A 19,949-nucleotide genomic window follows, 5' to 3' on the forward strand; every position below is an offset into this window, starting at 1 on the left:
TTATCAACTGCAATGTCATTACCAAAATACTGGGTTAATTTTTATATCATTCCTTGTGTTGTTATGTACTACACAAAACCTTAGAAAAAAACTCCCAGAAAAATATGAAGCTTTACTGCAAAAGAAATTAATGCAAGAAACTGATGTTTTTAAGTGCTAAAGATATATGAAGCATTGCTTCTTCATATCCTGCTAAGGAGCAACAGCTGTACTTCATTTTAACTTGGCGTGCTTCAGAACTTATATTCATATAGGTATTTAACGATCCAAACATAATGGTCCTATGTAGTATAATTACTTATATGAAGGCTCAACTTCATATGTAATCTTTTAAAAAAGGTGCTTCAGTGGAAAACTTGCTTTGGTTCTAACAATGAATAAGCTCATTAAGAGTGAAAATGCTATGGAGGGATTGGAGACTATTGACCATGGATCTTGAGCACAGTTGACACAGACTGTTATTCCTTCTTGACAGACTCCTTGTTTCTTCCTCCTTTGCAGTATAGCCAATACAAGGAGAACAGGTAGAGTGCAAGACAAACCATCAAATCATAGTGGTAGAGTGTTGCAGCAAATAGAAGAAAGAAGAAGAAATAAAAGATTTTGCAAGCAATATGTTTTAAACCTGGAGACTCACTAGGTGACTTAAGTGTTTCACTCTTCTGGTTAGGAATATCTGCAGAATCAGAAATGTGCTGGCTTTCCTTCTGTGAGTCATCAAGCCAGTTTAGCATTTTCCCCTTAGTTACTAAATGGTCCGATTGAGAGCCTGTCCCTCCAACTTCTTCCGTAGGCTTACTAATTAAAACCTCTGGCCTTGACGACTTCTCTTGTTTGAACTCTGCTTGATGGAAACATGGACCTATAATCCTTCCTCTTCCTTCTCTGGAAATTGCTATGTCTGAAGTGGAAGGTACTTCTTTTTTTTCAGCTTCAAGAGAGAGGTTTTTATTAATATGTGTCATTTCATTCGGCAGACTTAAATCGCATCTTGACTCAGCAGCAACCTTGTCAATGAGTTTGAATTCAAAGTGTCTATACAGATGCTCCATACCTCCTGCCACAGTGGACTCTTCAGAAGATGCTGCTGAAGAGCTTTTATAATGGTAATGGGGCACAGCATTTGTACCAGAAGGTGGCATTTTTGTTTCAGCTTTAGCAAGTAAATAGGAAAGTGTACCAACATGGCTTTCTTCCCTACAGAGCTCATCTGCCTCCCCACCGTATAGATGCTTCTCAGCGCTCGGGGGACATTTAGATACTTCGGAACATAAGCCCTGCCCCAAACCTTCTTTCTTTCCTGTAGCAGAAGCCTTTACTGCTTCTCCTACAGGTAAAACACTGCCGATGTCTGGTTGTGCTTTGGCACGTTTTTCCCTGCTACTGCATACAGACATCGTTTCTCCTTGCGGTGTTTCATGTACGTGTGCATTATAAATATCTAAAACTGATTCCTTTTCAAATTCAGTGTCATATAATACACCCACTGTGTTGAGTTGACAAAGAGCATAATGTGAACCATCATTTCTCCCTTCATGTGTATCAAACGCCGTTTCCTTTTCCTCTGTGGGCCTGTCACTTAGCGCAGTCTCTTGAGGTAGCTTAGCAATTACTGCTTTTTCACTGGCAGACATTTTTTCTGGAGCACTTTCTGATGTTGTTTTAATTATACAAGCTGTACCTGCCTCTGCTTCCCCTGTAGTACCCTGCTCGGAGACAGAAGACTTCTCACAACTCTCTGCCTCCTGGCAGGTAAACAACTCCTTTGTGGAGGCCGCACCCCGAGGCCCTGTGTTCCCCCTCGCTCCCCGCCGAACCTCACCCCCCGACTCTTGCCACCTCTGCTCTGCGGGCTTTCCTTCCCGTTCCTTTCCTGCCAGTCTCCCTTTATTTGTGTTGTCTGACTTTCCTCTGTCTTTTAACCTTGTGAATCCTCTCTGTTCCTGAGTGTCTTCGGCTCTCTTTTCATCCCCCGGAGAGGGTGCAGGCCTGGGTGCCTGTTTGTTGTCTTCGCCTGACAGAGGCGTTGTGTTCAACGCTTTGGCAGCATGTTTTCTACGTGACTTGAGAGGCTTGGGTGCTTCCTCCTCGCCGATTAGTGCTAAGTCTGCTACTTCGATGACTTTCTTCTCCTTCCCTGCATCAGCGTTACAGTTCTTTCCTTCACTAACTCCTTTTTTTTGCGTATATTGGCTTTTTGTGGAATCTATTGAGACATCAGCATGTGCACAAGTGTCGGCATATAAATCTCCTCTTAAATGTACCCGAACCTTGCTTTCAATCATCTTGATTTTTCCTTCATTTTTGTCAACGTCTGACAACAATGAATCCAGAGTTTGGTGAGACATTTGTGGTGCCTGGTGCTCCGGAGCTGGATTAGCATTGCCATCCAGCATCCCTGCTATGCATGCCTTTAATTGCACGGATTCATCATGCTCTGGAGAAATGGTTTCTGGTCTCGTTTCACGGGCCCCTTTCAAGGTATCAGCAGCATCCTCACTGATGAATAACCTCTCCATCATCGTACTTCCTGAGGCACTATCTGTTTCACCTTTTGAAATATCCGTGTGGCACTCTCCTTGTCGGCTCGAGACAGTAGCTGTGGTATCGATAGCCTCATTCTGCTTTGTCCCAGGAAAATATTTTGCCGATAAAAGGCTTTCACTGGTACCAGTACGTTCCAAAGAGTGCTCACCGCTGTTTACCAAGCCAGCATGAACTTCCTTCCCTGATGGCTGACTATCATAATTTCTTAGGGAACACTTAACATCATCTTTTAATTCTCCTTCTATCTCTCGTGAAGTGTTTTCAGATGAACTGATGGGAACAGGGTGCCTCAGCAAGTCACTGCTTCTTTCTACACAGGTTAGCTTTTTCTCCAATCTTTCGGTTTCAGTTGGAAAATTAACTGATTCTGTTGTGTATAAATTCCTTTCATCTCTGGAAGAGGTACCTCTAGCTCCTGTGAAGTGCTGATTTAGCTGAAACAATAGAATAGAAAAGAATGATCAAAAAGCACTTTGCAAAAATATGCCAAATGAAGGAGGCAGGATTTTGTTATGGAAAGTTTTGTTTTCGGTAACAAAGCTTTTACGGAAACATGTTCCAAACCATTTGCAAAATTTGCATTGTCTGTATTTTTTAACATAGGTAATGAGCTTTATGGTGGTGCTGAAAGGAGCAGGAAATAAAATAGCATTCAGAACCCTCTCTCTTTATTCATGAGTTCAGTAAGCTGCTACTGCATTTTATACAAATTAAACCTGAAGAGAATATTCCCTTCAAGGGAGGCTAATTCATTCTCTGCACACTCGGTTCTAGGTTTGGAGAGACGGAGGGGTGGGGATGGGGGGACTGGTGCTTAAATGAGGGCATTGATACAGTACATCAAAGCCTGGTAACATACAGTATTGTCCAGTAAAACAAAGACACATTTCACACTGACAAATACTGTAAGGATTATCTGTGCTTCATTTCTCTCAGGGACTATTTTACAGGCTTCAAACCAGACTGTTTTTAGACAATCTGGTAAGACATGAGTTGGAAATGAGATTAGCAAAGTAAAAGGCCAGAAACTAATCACTCTCCCTCCTAGCTCCCAAATATCATATGGTATTTTTCAACCCTGCCTGTTTGTCATTGCACTCTCTTCTCACTTTAGCATAGTCACACTGATAGCACTAGCTGATCAATTAGAGGCTAGCTTCTTGGGCACCCCTTTATGCATTTGCACTTGCTGTAGATACCCCCTTTACAGTTTCTCTTATTAATATGTTTTCTGCAAAGCCTCTGCAAACTATTAATAGTAAAACGTCACTCAAAGAAAAGTGAGGGAGCTAATGTCTCTGCAAATTCTGTTTTAATGACCCTCTGCCAACCAGTGCTCAAGTGTATTTGAGTTCTTCGGCGATGCCAACTGTCAGGATTTAACAGCGAGATGCCTGTGTTTTTTTCCCCTCCTCATAACTGACATTTGCATGATCTCAATAATTATATGCAAATCTTACGATTTCCCCTTCTTCTCACATAAGGCTCATGTTACTTGTCAACTGCACAGCTGTCTTGTGAGCCAATGCCTGTGCGTTTCAAAGATTTGGTTGTATTTCCATCTATTATAAGCCTTCATTGTTTAATTCATTAAAGAGCGCATAGTGTAAATTAACATCTAAATTATAGCTCCCCCTTCATTTATTGTACGGACAACCCTGGCAATTGATAAACAAACGGTTATATTTGATCCTGCTTTTTGTGACAGGGTGGACTGAGAACAACAAGGGATTTTAGAGGTCCTCCTTTTTAGGTTTCACCATTAAAAAAAAAAAAAAGGAGACGTTGAGTTTCAGGCAGTGAAAGGTCCCACAATAAGCAAGAATTTTCAACTTTTTATAAGTAAAAGACAAGAAAAAATTATATTCAAATAAGAGGAATTTATTCTCTAGCAATAAGAAAAAAAAAAAAGAATGGTTCTCATCTTCCTCTCCCATCTGATTCGGCATTCACATTTTCACAGGTGATAGCTATTATAATCTATGATTATGAATCTATGCACCCAAATGATATGAGCTGAGAACAGACACTGAGAATAATAGATTGCTGTACATGTCTCATTTATTGCCATTTTTTCTTTCATACTGAAAAATGCAAGCCAAACCGCACACACCCATGCACACACAAAAATCCAAATAGATTGAATGTTCACTGAGTGTGAAATTTATTATAACAAATTTAATGCCAAATACTGATATAGAAAAATCTGCTAATATAAATATATTTATTTATTTTGCTCATATAACATGCTACATAGTTATCCTTTGAAAATCCCCAAAAGCAAACAGTACCGTAAAGAATTTTACCCAATATAAAGCATTTAAGAATATTCCCATACTAAAGACTAGGAGGAGAGATTTTTGAAATGCTACTCTTCTAATTCCTTCAAACTGTCATTTAGAGCCTCTGGTAAAGAAGCAAAAGGGAGAAGTAATTAATTTAAGACCAGAAAAAGTTGCTGCACTATACTGAAATCAAAGCACCTTCTATTGTTGAATCAGTTAGAGATTCAATGAAAGTACAGACCAAGGCTTTACATTTGTAAATTAGTACATCAGTCAGCTCTGTTAAATGGGGGCATTTCACCAGCTTTGAAGCATAAATGGATTCATATCATTTAATACTGTAGATATAATTGTATAACACTTACCAGCAACTCCAATTCTTTTTCATCATCTTCGTGATCACCCTGGTTGTATTCTGCATTTTTATCTTTCATATTTTCATCAGCTGGTTTGGTGTCTTTGTTTTCTGCTTCCGAATAAACAATCTTTGGGATGTTTGTGTCTGAAGAGTTAACAAAAACATACTTGAATAATTTCCATGAGGTTGTTTTTCACACTGTCTTTTTTAATTAACATGTGCAGTAAGGAAGAACTAATTAAACCGGGTGGTGTACCTGAAGTCCTTGAATTATTCGATGTGTCATCATCAGACATTGCCAATATTTCTTCTTTGCTGTTAAACAAAAAGAAACTTCCTGTGTTATTCTGCAAAATTTATTGTTCTAATTCCTCTTAGAGTCAGCTATAAAGACTGCTAGTTCACTACACAAAATTTTGAATGTTGTTTGAAATTCTGAAAATAACAGCTTTATAAAATGTAGCTTTTTTTGAGTGACCTGATATTAAGCCTTGGTCAAAGAAAGAATTGACCAAGAAAATGAAAATATGGACCTTCAGATTACATTGCAAAGCTGATGGGTTTTCCCAGGCCTTTCCTGGGAAAGCAGCACAAAGGTGATTAGATGGGTCAGTGACAGGAGAGCATAACTTTGGGGTCAGGCAAGGGTCTAGAAGGATATATGTGTTCAGGAGACCAGGCGCCTCTCTTGCTTATATTTTTCAAATTTTTGTATGTATACAGAGATCTCTGGAAAAAGACATCTTTGTTACCTGAAATAAATCAAAAGATTCTCCCTGAGTATATAGAGTATAAATCCTGTTGCCAAGCTATGCCTGGCCAGCAGGAACGAATTCTGCGTCCCTGCAGCCGGTGCGATTTTTGCGGTTGCTTTGCTGGCTGTGAAAACAAAGGCCAGGTCCCAAACACTACAGAGAGATGCCGAGTGCCTGCAGCCCCCATCAATATCAATGCAAAGTGATAGCGGTTTGAATTGTGTGCTTATAGGGATGTAACCTTTAATGGAAAGGGGGGGAAAAAAAAGTAAAAAGAATGTCACTTATGTAAAATGTAAATTATTATATCACTCCTAATGACTTCTCTATGAAGAGCAATCTTTTTCTGTAGGTCTTAATTTATGCGTTTTTCAACCAGCCGTCCACCTCTGTTACTGAAAATTACTTTCTAATTTTCAAATATTAATCTTTTCCCCTTCTATTTTCTCCTAGTGTCTTTCATTTGAATTGATATAACATTAACTCTGCCACCTAAATGCTTAATTCAGAAGGAGGATGCTAAATTTATACTCTGTTAGAAGAACCTAGACATCTACTTTTTAAAATCCAGCCTTTGTAGGGTTTGCCAGAATAAAGCAGACAGAAGATCCTGCCAGTCTAACATCTGATTGCTGACACTGACCACCATCAGATCCTTCAGGGGAAGATGTAAAGTTCTTGTAGGAAAATACTTGGAGTAATTTGCACTACCTTATTAAATTTCCTCTTGGCCTTTTGTTGTTAGAAGCTGTCCTTGAAGCACAAGATTTAACACTCTCTCAACAGTTCTTTTTTACCATTAATTGTAAAAATGCTGAATATTCTTGATAGCCATGTAAATGCCATGTCACTCTTGAATTCTGGTACACGCATAGCCTCCGCACGTTTCTCACTCTCCTGCTCACACCGCGTTGCACTTTCCCCTGCCAGCAGTTGCTATAACCCGCATTTCATCCTGAAAAGGCTGGCAGAGTCAGGCCCTTATTTTTAGTAGGTCTGTGGGCTTTTTAAGGTAAATCTGCTTATTATTTATACATAATTTTCTTTTTTTTTTTTACTGTTCAAATGTTTATCTTTAGTGTTACATCTAGTCCCCAGTTTTCTTCTGTCCTTTTGCATCTTTTTCACTCACCTGCTTCCATAAGCCTAGACACTGTGTAGGCTGGTGCTTAGCCATGAGACAGATGCATCAAAGCACTTACATGCTGGTCAGGTGTCTGCAAAAGCCCCGAATTAGGAGCCAAGAGATGTATAACACATGAGCTGAGTGAGTCACCCCAAAATAACAATCCCAAAACCACATGGACACAGCAGGGAACCTTCTACTGCTCTCCAGTGGGGAAAAAAATTGGGTCTCAAATCTTCTCTTTGAATGTAGCTGGCTACCTGCAGTGTTCAGCCATGTGGATGCAACTCTTGGGAAGCAGGGATGGCATCTTTTGCTGCTGGAAGGAGCCCTCATCTACTTTGTAAATAAATGGAGTTTGACACAGTTTTTTCTTTCAAGAAGCATTCCCAGAAGAAGGGGAGATGTTGATGCCCATAACTAACATAATAGTCTACAGGCAGCCGGAGCTTGTATCCAAGATGCAGTGGCACTTTCAGCTTCTATCACACCCTGACGTGATTAAAAACTACACTGTACACACATCCAAAAAATACCCAAATTACCAGGCTGCCGACCATCTGGGGAGAAACTGGAGGACAGGCTTGCCTACTGCTCTTGAAGTCGGATGTACAAGCAGTTGGATGTACAAGCAGACCTAAAGTTACTCTTTAGCTTACTCTTCATTCCTCGGAGAAAAGAGAAACACGGATTTTGTCCCCTGTTCCCCGTGTTCCCCATCCAGTGATTATTTTTGGTTTTGCCTAACAACTTTTGAGTGTAAAATATAGACATAGCCTTTGAATAAGGATGCTAAGGAGGAGTACCTATTTTCTGAACCTTTAAATGAACAGGTATAAAACTGCTTCAAGCTGGATGCTTATGGGCATGTGCCAGGATGGGCCTTACCTCACCCAGCCTGTGCTCAGGCAGTCGTGTACATCACCCCTATCATCAGCAGTGAGAGATTAACACGTCTGAAGGGAGACTCGTTCCCTCTGCCATGGACATCACGAGTGAGACGGAATGACATATCCTTCGAAGGAGCTTATTTGCCTCTGGAGGAGACTGACCATAAAGGGAACCTACAGTGACTGCCTTAGGCTGGAACCATAAGTTTTAGATAACTGAAATTAGCTGAGTGAATTGTAACTTGTAACTCTAAATTCAAAATGGAACATGGCTATTGAGGTTTAGTGTTTGGGGCTGTAACACCCATGTGAGCCCCTCAGTTTTACTTTTGTTGTGATTAGAGTTGAATTTGTCCTAAACTCTTATTCTAGTACCATCTGGAGTCCTGGTCCACAGTTTCTTTTCACAACTGCAACATAGGTAATAAATAGCAATGATAATACAACCTCACAGCCTGGATCTACACTGCGAGGCTTGTGACATAACTTCTTGCATGTAGCACTGAATTTTACAAAGATTGCTTGTTTACAGCCCATTATTTGTGTACACCTGTCCTGCAAATACCTGAGTACAGGGAAAGTCGGTGTAATAGATATTTTCCTTATTATACTTCTACATCAGAAATATCTGACCTCATATAATTATTCTAGTGGGAAATCTAAAATTAACCTAAATTAAGGATATTGATACTGTAGTCTTTGAAAATCACAAGGAGCATAAAACAATAGTCATTTAACAGCACTACTTCAATCTAAGTGATATGAAGATGCTGAGATTACCGGTGCATAGAACTACAGAACAATCTCAAACATATATGTACACTGTAAAGACTGAAATACTTCCCAAAAGCCAATAAAAATTAGCCCTTCATCAAACAGTGGCAATTAGAAGGTGTTTGTCTAGTTAGTAAGTTTTCTGACTGACTAGTTTTTTTCCATATTTCTCTGAAATAGCTCACTGTCAGAATTCCATGAGTAGAGTTTTTAATTATAATATTAATTAAGGTTTTTTTTACACATTCATTATCTCACTGTGTTGTGGAGGGTGATCTAAATGTGCCTACATTGTGTAGTGAGAGACAAAAAATTTCTGTTCTGTTTAAAAACACTTTTATTTTTAAGTGACCCAGGCATTCTGACAATAATATGAGCTAGAAAAATCCATGAGTCCAGCATAAGTACCTGTATACCTGCAGAAGCTCACTTGCTTTTTCTCCTTCAGCTGAATGGGGCATATCTTCATAAAGTACATCAGGAACTTAAGAATTTCTACAAGCTTCAAAAAAAATACTTATGCTCCTATGATTCATTCTTGATGGAATTAACATTCACTTGGACTGAGTGATAAAAAGAAAGCCGGAATGAAAACAGATTATCGCTACAATTTTTCATTTAGAAAGAACAAATGGGAAGTTCAGGGACTAGATAGTAGGACTGGAAGGACTGAAAAGTTGATGGACGGTATGCAAAGGAGTTCAAAATTTATGTGGAATTGGCATCCCAAACAGAGAAAAATTGTTAAACTTGAACCTTAAAGATGTGAGTAGATAGACAATGTACAAGTGATGAGAAAAAAAATTAGCTAATAAACAATGTTTCTTTGACTTCAAAAAGAGTTGGGATAAAGTAAAACAGGTCAAGGCTTTGGAATTAGTCTTTTTAAGTTAAGTAGGAATTTTTTAGAAAATAGATTTTATCAAGATTTCAAATAATCTATGTGTAACCCCACAGTCAAAAGACATCTCCTAAACTTTTCTACCACAGTGCTACTAGTGGGTCAGAATCTTATAGGAACAGAGATCATACAGGGCATAACTGATTTAGAAAATCATATTATTTTATCCAGTCTGGGAGCGGAACTTGGTGTTTAACTTCGCTCCAATTCAGAGGAGCAGATAATCTCCAACCCAAAATACTGAGAGATCCAACAGTGGAAATCACACATTGGTTTAAAACCTTTGCTATTCAAATCTATCAAATTGGTCCTGATACTACTGTAACAGTATCAAAAGAGTAGGAAAAGTAGTAGCTGTATTTAGGAAAAAGAAGAGTAGTGTCAGGGCAACTACAGGCCCAGGTGTCTTCAAAAGTTTTTCAGAATAGATTTAGAACAAAACTTATATGAAAGAATAAATACAGATAAGTGGAAAATGGCATAACAATGCCAGACTCACCTGATAATATCTGTCTTTGGTAAGATTACTATATTTCCCTTGTCTAACAATCAGCTATCTAATCTATCTGGACTTCATTAAACCGTTTGTTGTGCAGCCACATGGGAAATTTATTAATTAAACTGGAGAAGAGGGAGATGAATAAAAGAGCTGGGCGGTGGGAGAGGGGCTCGGTGCCAAGCGGGGCCCCATGAGCTGGGCTGTGCGGAGCTGGCAGACGTCGCCAGGGAATTGGAGAGGACTGGTCGTGTAATCAGACTTATTCAGTCATGTTATTACAGACCAAGGCACAAAAAGTCAAAGTTAAATTAATTCCGTGGCACATAGGAAGTTGGGAGACATCACCCACACAGAGGAGGACTGAAAGAAATGGGTGGCCTGGAGGATCAGAATAATAGATAAGGGATGAAATTCAAAATTATAAAGTGCCAGGTTATACATTTAAGGACAAGAAGGAGTTTCTGACATAAAATGAGGGCTCAGAAATTGGAAGAAATGGCCAAACAAGAAAAATCTGAGTTTGTTTTTGGCAGAAAACATTTCCAAGCCACCAGCGTGAAAAGGCTGTGGCAACAAGGCAAAGTTCTGCAGTAATGTGTCAGAGAAGGTATTCCCAGTAATGAAGATTTCCAAGAAATATTCATATTGCGGCACCAGGCACTAGTAAGAACTCCTCTGGAACATTTGTACACAATGTTCAAGAAAGATCAATTCAAACTGGAACAGGTGCAGAAGAGGACTACAAGACAACCACCAGAATGAAAAATCTACATTAACCAAGAAGACAAACAGTATTTCTATTTTCAGCCTAGCAAAATAAAGTCTGAGAGGAAAAACAAATGCCCTCTATTAATATAGCAAAGGGGTAAATACCGAGAAGGAAGAAAACCTATTAAGTAGCAAGACTCTGTTAATGTATTAATAGGAAGAGTTCACAAAAACATTTGTTGTGGAAACTTAAAAGAAGATTTATAAGCATTAGAAAAGTATATTCTGTAATTTTTCAGTGCAAGTACCAGGCACAAGAAACTGAGAAGGTCTCGGTATGGAAACATGGATATATTTTTGTGAATAGGATTACACAACACATTTCCCAAGGGATAAGACTTCAGGGTCCCATAGTCCCAGTTCAGCCCTATTTCAAATGCTCCTATGCAGCTATACGCCCTGAGAGTTATGCTTCCAGGAGCACACATTTCACTGTGGAACAGCAGGTGCTTTGGTCTGGTCTGAAATAGGTTCGGGACTATAGCCAGGAGCTACTAATCTCTTCATAATGGGTGACGCTGTTATAGCTTGTCGCGGTTTTAATTCACACACCAATAGTCGGAAAAAGTTGTGTCTGTATATTTGTATAACTCACAGCGCTGTTCACATTTTTCTGTGTTATATCCACTTACACTAGATCTTAATACCTAAATCACAAGATATTTATTTTACAGAATGTGGGAAAAGGCTAAAATTGTTGGAGTACAGAGTATGGAAAGATGAAAATGTACCTGTAAAACTCTTTAAAGGAAGGCAACCTGAATGATTTTATACCATCTCATATTCAAAAGAAAATGTGGGAATATATTATTTAAAATAAAATGAAATTTTAAATTAATGAAATTTAAAGGGGTATAGAAACATTAAAATATTTAAAGAATATATTTCTCAAATATTTAGTAAAAACATATAAGAGGGAAAAAAGATTTCACTACAATGTTATTTAAAAGCCCAGATAGGCTTAGGCTCTCACAGAAACTTTCATGCTTCTGGTTTTTACTTCAAGGTGGATTCAAAATCAAAATGATCCTCTTCTACCCTGAAGTTGAGGTGAAGCTAAAATGTCCTCATGAAAGTAGCTGGCAAGACTGAAGTTGCTAACCAAACAGTAACTCTATTTTAATTTCAGGTCAGATTTCTAAACCTCAAAGGAGCCTAATACAGCAGCAACCTTCAATACAACTAGTGCTTTTGGACCTAGTGCCGAAAATAGCTAGCCTTGCTGAAGAATGATGCCACTGGGATGTAAACAACATATAAGATCCTTGAAAAGAAGTAGTTAAATGTGTCAGCAATGTTTTACTAAGAAGCAGAAGAGCAAAAAGTAAATTAGTGCAGGTAAGTGCTCAGGTTTGAGATCTCACTGGAGCCGAAAGGACTCCTGCACAGAACTGTAACGCCATGGAGCTGGGGAGAGGAGGGGCAGGTGGGGAGGGAAAGGTTGGCGGTTTGGTTTGGTTATTTTTGTATCATTAGCAGCAGATATCACGTCAAGAGGAAGTAGAGAAGGATATATCTACATTTATTTAAGAAGACCCAAACAATAATAAAAATTATGTAAAAAATTTTGTGTGCACATCGAAAGCAGAAAGTCTGTAAAACATTTGGTGGAGTTGGGTTAAAAGAACATTGGTGAGAAACTAAATAAAGGATTTTCCACATGTAATTCTAAACTTCAGTAGTATTGTATGCAATGCCATTCAAAACCCATGAACATATGACAAAAATAAATTTCTAAGGAAAAAGGAATTTTGGAAAGCAGTAGAAAAGACTGTATATGTATAAAGTTCTAAACAGAGCTTTAAAGTTCTATTAAATTGTTCGTAAGATACAGTACCGTAAGAATTCAACACATTTTTTTTACTAACATGACCTTCCCAGAATGGTAAGCTTACTGGAAAGTTTCATGGAGAAAAGAAAATGTAAGAAGCAAAAAAAAGCTGTTACTATAAAAAAAGAATTAAAAACATAAGCTTAATTCTGGTCTTGTTATCGTGGTGAGACTACCACTGAAGATACATCCCACCACCCTCCAGGATCTAGATCCAAATCGTGTCCTGACCTCTCTGTCATTGTATGACAACTCACAAAAAGGGTTTGGGAGCCTCCAAGGATGCTGGTGTGGATCTCCAAAGTGCAGACTTTGACTTCTCTTGTGATGGTGTCTCTGTGGTTAATTCTATTCCATCTCCCTCACTGAATTTATGAAATAAATCTTTAACAAGTAAAGATAAACTCATTCCTCACCTCCATAAGGCTCAGTCCAAAACTCACTTATGGGGGCAAGTCTCCTACTGCTTTAAATTGATGCCTATGTTATCAACTGTTGAAGTTATAGTCTTATAATACAACCGCTACACAATTTCTTATCACACGTGGTTCTTAATCTCAAGCCGTAGTGCTGCCAGAGAATTCACAGCCTACCTCAAGAAGGGGAGGTACAACCTTGGCTTGAAGCCACCTTTGTGCTTCCTACAGTCTTGCCTCATTGTGCCTCAGCACAAGCCAGGGTCTGTAAGGTAGTGTGGAGATGACAAGGAGGCTGAGGTTTATCTGCCTGTGCCCTGGCATAGGAGGGCATATATCTTATTTCTCCTCTGGAGAATTTTTAATGTGGGCCACTGTGCCTGCTGGAGGTGTGTCAGCCTCCCCACTGAGCAATGCTTGACCTCTTATTTCTGGACGCTTGAAAATTCAGAGGCCACAAAATATCTGCAGCAGAGATGTGGTGGGACATCTTTACGTGCAACCACCTATGTGTTGTGGAGAGAAGCCATTAAGCACGTGCTCAGCTTCCCAGGAGCAGACCAGTACCATATACAGAGGTTCCAGTGCCCTGTAGTGCCTGGCGGTGCTGGCCACTCTGGAGCCAGCTAAGCTGGTGGGCAGCAGGATCTGGTCTCATCCAGAGGTCTACCTGCAAGTTGCACCTACCCAGGCTTTGAGCTCCCTGCGGCTAAAGAAGAGAAAGAGCCTTGATCAAGCTAAGGAGCAAAATCATTGTTATTGCTGGAACTGGTGCTTATTTCTGATGTGTTTACCTGCACATTTTGTCTAAAAGAAGGCAGAATATTATTTTTATGAGGAGTATGCTCTCATTTGGAATTGACACTAATGAATGCAAGGCCCTTTCCCCCTCTTGTTTGTACCGTCAAATTAATTAGCTCTATTGTGACATCAGTATTTTTCTCAAGCAGTTCAAGGCTTGAGTATTTTCCTTTCTTTTTCTAAAGGGCATCTTCAGTGCCCTTTATCTACCATAAGAATCATGCATCACTTGTATTTTTCACAACTAATGCTGTTTATTATAAAAACTGATTGTGATGTGAAAATTGTTATACTGTGTGGCAAATTGCCCAAACAATTACTGTAAATGCATGAGCCATAAACTGTACTGCCAAGGACACTGGTAGGTTAGCTCCTATAAAAGAAACAATTAGAGTCTGAGGTGAAAATAATAGAGATGAGATGACAGTTATTGAAAAGGCAGAACATCCAGTTTAATGTTGTAAATATAGGTTTGTGGATTATACTGATGGTTTTAAAGTGTTCATGGCTTATTGAATGGAATAGAATATTACATACTTTAGAATGGGGCCATAATTATTATTCCTTTTTAATTGTGATGTCTGATGCATTTGTGAGCAGTTGTTGAGAACATCCTCACATTATACTGATTCTAGTTCTAAATTATCATCCTGCTCCAAGGGTAGGGGTTTTTATTATTTTACTTTTTTTAGCATTTTGTTGTTCAGGGTCTGTTCTGAACAAAGTATTTTCTCCTGAGGAACTTAGAGTGCTTAGAGGGTTACAGCAATAATTATTTCAGTTTCAGCCTACACACTTCACTGCTTTAAATCATCATTAGAAGTTTCATCCCTCAGCAACTCCTGCTGAGACAGTCTTAAACTCCTAGAAACCATTAGATAAGAATAGCTTATCTCTATAAGAATTTGTATATAAAGGTATTGATAAGAGTTTGCTAGAAATTAGGGGAATACATTTTTTTTCCTGAGGAATCATCTAAATACAGAATAAGGTTTTTTATGATTGCTGAAGAATTTCAATCATCCAAACCAGATTTGCAGCGTATGAAGATTAGGGTGCATAAAAAAAGACGTGCAACCTACAAGAAGACATGTTGCGATAGACTATGGTAGATATAAAGAAAATACCAGAAAAGTGACATTAACGAATGAGAAAATTAAACAGTCCTCTGCTCTTTTAAGATAGGACATAGGAATAAAATCCAATGAAATGAACATCAAATATTAGACCCTAGGGTGAGCACTAAACAACTGGACACGGAATTATGACTGGCCAAGAAGGCAGAGGTGCTGGGCACGTAAAATCAGAACTGGGGAGAGTCTGCCAGGGTTTGGAGGAGAGGACAAGGTGAGCAGCAGAGCAAAGACGGCAACCAGCAAAAGGCAGCTGGTGCCAACACTGCAGCGTGTGTGAGCTCTGAAGTACCAAATCCATTAGTAGGGAGGGGAGGGAAAGCAGTAAAGTGGCTCTGAAAGAAAGTTGCAAGGAAACGAAGTCCTCAGCTGTACCACCTTTCAGGGAAACGCCCTAAGTCGTTTTCAGGCTTTTACATACTGCTAAGAGAAGCTGATCTTAACGCCAGGCTGGGGCATCACAGCTGTGTTGCAAACTGGTGGCAGCGGGCTGAAGTTCAGGGAGGTGTTGGGGAGCAGAGCTGGGGAGGTGGCTGGGCGGTGGGCACGGGCAGCTGACTGTGCCCTCAGGCTGCAATAACTGCCTCCTCCGAAAGCTGGAGGTAGAGTCCTGGGAACTTGACCTTAGGTGCGGCAGAAACCAACAGCTGCACAAATTACAGACAGATGGAGACTGCAAAGAGCGGTGTGAGCGCAGCAAGGAGCATTGCTGTCCGGCTGACAACAGAGCAAAGGGTGACTGACGCTCAGCGAGCATCGCTCCTCAGTTTTGGGCTCCTAACGCACACACCTGAACTTCTATTTGCCAGATGGCTTTACCCAAAAATATGGCCAGTTCCTACCTAAGAGCATTTTGGCTTCAACTGATCCCTCCTTGTGGAGCTGTCATGTTATGCGTGCCTGAACCACAACATTGCTCTTACGTGTCATGTGTGGCAGTATTGCTGCCTTCTGTTTATATGTTTAATTTTTTCAGGAGGTATTTAAAAAATAGAAGCACAACAGAAAAATAATTTAATTTAAACAATTCAGAAAACAGTAGTTTAAATTACACTGTTAGATTCCAAACGGATTGAGACCACACAGGAAAAGATTCAGAAATTAAAGCAAAAACTGCAAAGAAGAGAATCGACAGCCATAAATGAATAGCTGTGTGAACATTAAGTAGAAATTACGGAATAATATTTTAAAATATTATGCCAGTACAAGTGATCCTATTAGAATGAAGCCATACGTAAAATCAGAGCCCTTATTACAAATCTAGGCAAGGTTGATTTTCTTATATGACCTTCAACTACCAGCCATGTTAGAGAAGGCTCAGTCTAGTTCCTAGTAAATAGGTGTCACCAGACAAACAGGACTGACACTAATTAGCTCCCTTGTTGATAGTCAGGACACAGAGGACAGAGGCAGGGAGACGAAATGACCCGCTCGTCATTCAGGCAGTAGGTGAGGATATTTGCACGCTGGCATGGCAATGGAGGCTTGCGCTGCAGCTACCATTTTGAAACTACACTGTGAATAGAAGACTGCGTTATCAGGAGAGTCAGTCTAAGCAACCTTCACAAGCATTTTGCATGAAACTAGAGCCACAAAGAACCTCTACTTCAATGTTTGAAATCTGAGGAAGAGAATATTAACCTGCGGTATTTCCCCATCTTGAGGCAATACCCCTTAGTTTTGGTCATCTCAGAGAAAAGGGGCTGACACCAGAAGAGAAGAAAAGGTGGGCCTGAAAAAGGACAATAAAGGACTGTCAGTAGCTTCTAAACAAGGAGCAATTGGAAAGGAAGTTTGGAAAGTGAAGTGGAAAAAGATGTTCAGAATAAGCAGTATGTAGTATGATGATTAATAGTATCGAGGGGGACAATTGATCAAGAGAGCAGCTGTAAGGGAATTTGAGTGTTTTTTCTGAAAAGGTAATTCCCAGTAGGGTTCAGACAATGTTTGTAATAAACCTATTTTTATTAAGATTATTGGATTGGTGCTATCCAGGGGATTATATTTTCCAATTACTAATATTTTCATTTTTCAGTCTTAGTTTATGATTGAAGCAGGGACATAGGTGGCACAGAACAAAACGCATTGGCCTGGTTTGGGATGAGAATAATCATAGCCTCAAAGCAAACAGAGTCCCAAGAAATTAGTCTTTATTTTCTAGCTCATTAAAAAAGACCTTGAGTTTTAATAGCAAAACACTCATACTTTTTTTTTTTAAATATAGATGTATATCTGTCCATTTGAAGATTTTAGTGCCATACAGTCTGAATCAGGAGCCCACCAATTTGGTGCCAGGCTCAAACCCTTAGTATAGCCCGATCTATCCCCAAATCTCATGACTTGGGGTAGGTATGAAGACTGCAGAAAAAAAAAAATGCATAATGAGACAGTTATGACTCAAATTAAGTTACAGCAATTACGAACAGGAAGATTGCAACTTTTTTCAGATCCTTTTACAGCTCTGTCGTGATTGTTCTACCTTATTGCGATATCCACGTAACAGTGTTGAAAAAAAATAATTCAGAAGTCTTTTTACACAATCCGCTTGTTTTATACATCAGAAAAATGCCTAAGTCCTTCAACAAAACAGGCTAACTACTTCAGAAATGGAGAATTTCTTTAGGAAATATTCCCCTGGGCAGGGTTAGAAGATTATTGACAGCTCCATTGTGAATTAGTAATGCAGGACCTTACCAGTGGGGTGCCTAACTCCAGGGCCAAGCTGCTGAAAAGAGGAAAAAGTGAGTCAGGAGTCAAGTTTCCCGAGTGTTGGGCTTGGCCAAGGTCAGAGGATATACTTCTTATGTTGCCATTTTTTCTGGAAGGGGCATGATGAAATATCAAAATGGTGTTGTAGAAAGAAGTTGGGGGTGGAGTCCCTCTGGTCTTCTCTTGCTTCTTTCTCCCACAGTTTTAAAAGATGGAAGGAGAGAAAAGCAAGTACCATCAACAGGTCTTGCACCTCTCTCAAGTTGTGTCTATTTTGGATACATCTGAGAAGAAAAAGAGCTTTGCCTGTGTGGCACCTGGTCTTTCCCTGCATCTCACATAGAAAAAAATACATGCTGTCTTACTGCCACACAGCAAGAAGGCAGCTGTGTATAGGTATCAATATTTCTGTCGAGAAGACCTGGAATATAACCTAGTAGACACTGCTGCAGTTTTATTAGGGTAGCTGGGGAGAAAGACTGACAAACTCCCAACCCACTAACACAACGTGAAGTGATCCAGGCTTGAACATCTGATGCTTATCATCCAGCAGCCATAAACATTATTGCAGGGACAATAATTATGCATCAAAGCAAAATGTATATTCAAATCCATTTGCTGCACCTAAGTGCAAGGTAAGAAAAACCTGCCAGCTTTACCGAGTTCACATTCAAGTGTGTAGCTCAATGCTCTTCAGTGCTCTTTAGGACTGCTATTAGTAACCAGCAGTAATAAATCTTTGGGTTTAGTGACAGAGTATCAGCTGGTTCCACAGATCAGGAGGAGAGTGGAGAGACAGTCAGAAAACCAAGCCCCCCATTATGCTTTGGCATAGCTACTAATACTTTCTTGCGCGTCACTGAAGGCCCTGGGATCAAATAGCCACTTCTAACATGCTCCCATGGTGTTTAAAAGGTCTTATCTCTTCCTCTGCCCTTCGGCAGGGACTGCATTTAACTTGCAAAGTATTTGTTTGGACCATTTTTTCTACCTTTCCTAACCAAGAAGATAATCCATATTTTATCTTAAAAATACGATGGGCGATTTGTTCTCTGAATTTACAGTGTAGCTGAATGGATTGCTTCAGTTTTAGAGCTGCAGTGCTGTGGCTGGATCATGGGTTAAAGTTCATAATGAGAATAAACAGCTCAAATTACACTGGTAGTGAATGCATTGATTAAATATGGCTCCAGTGCTCTCAGTTAATTTTTCACTGACTTTAAACATCATTTCAAGACTAACATTTCGCCAAGTCAAGGTGAATGTAATGGAACAATTTTTTTCCAACTCAACATTTATGAACTGTGATACCTGAATGGCAGACAGGAGACAGAGTATTGAAATGGTCATTACCAGCCTGGTTCAATTTGCAAAGCAGGTATCTCCCTAAACAAGAGTCATTGAACAATGGAATACAGGAGTTCATTTAGCAATATATTTCTATTTGTCCAAAGTTCCTTAATCACCAAACTGTCAGTCTCACCTCTGTGCCTGGGAAGATCGTAGAGCAGATACTCCTAGCAGCTATGATAAGGCTCATTGAGGGCAAGGAGGTGATTAGAGATAGCCAGCATGGCTTCACGAAGGGCAAGTCCTGCCTGACCAACCTAGTGGCCGCATATGATGGAGTGATCACATCAGCGGACAAGGGGAGACCTACGGATGTCGTCTATCTGGGCTTCTGTAAGGCCTTTGACATGGTCCCCCACAACATCCTTCTCTATTAATTGCAGAGATATGGATCTAATGGGTGGACTATTCAGTGGATGAGGAATTGGATGGATGGTCGCATCCAGAGGGTAGTGGTCAATGGCTCAATGTCTAGATGGACATCAGTGATGAGCAGTGCCCCACAGGGGTCTGTATTGGGACCAGTACTCTTTAATATCTTCATCAGTGACATAGACAGTGGGATCAAGTGCACCCTCAGCAAGTTTGCAGATGACACCAAGCTGAGTCAATTGACACGCCTGAGGAACGGGATGGCATCCAGAGGGACCTGGACAAGCTCGAGGAATGGGCCCGGGTGAACCTCATGAGGTTCAACAAGGCCAAGTGCAGGGGCCTGCACCTGGGTCAGGGCAACCCTCAGTATCAATACAGGCTGGGGGATGCAGGGATTGAGAGCAGCCCTGCCAATAAGGACTTGGGGGGAC

At 39.9% G+C, this 19,949-nt stretch overlaps 1 protein-coding gene across 1 annotated transcript in view; it reads right to left on the reverse strand.

Moving 5' to 3' along the window:
* Positions 1–458: 458 nt before the first annotated feature.
* Positions 459–19,949, reverse strand: part of PPP1R3A (protein phosphatase 1, regulatory subunit 3A) — a 27,399-nt gene continuing 7,908 nt past the window's right edge. The window contains exons 2-4 of the mRNA XM_010283306.1: positions 5,447–5,505; positions 5,198–5,334; positions 459–2,981 (exon numbers count right to left, since the gene is read on the reverse strand). Of these exons, the coding sequence (XP_010281608.1) occupies positions 459–2,981; positions 5,198–5,334; positions 5,447–5,505 (2,719 nt within the window). The remainder of the gene's footprint in view (positions 2,982–5,197; positions 5,335–5,446; positions 5,506–19,949) is intronic.

The sequence above is a fragment of the Phaethon lepturus genome, unplaced genomic scaffold (assembly GCF_000687285.1).
Source record: "Phaethon lepturus isolate BGI_N335 unplaced genomic scaffold, ASM68728v1 scaffold12110, whole genome shotgun sequence".
Taxonomy (NCBI): Eukaryota; Metazoa; Chordata; class Aves; order Phaethontiformes; family Phaethontidae; genus Phaethon; species Phaethon lepturus.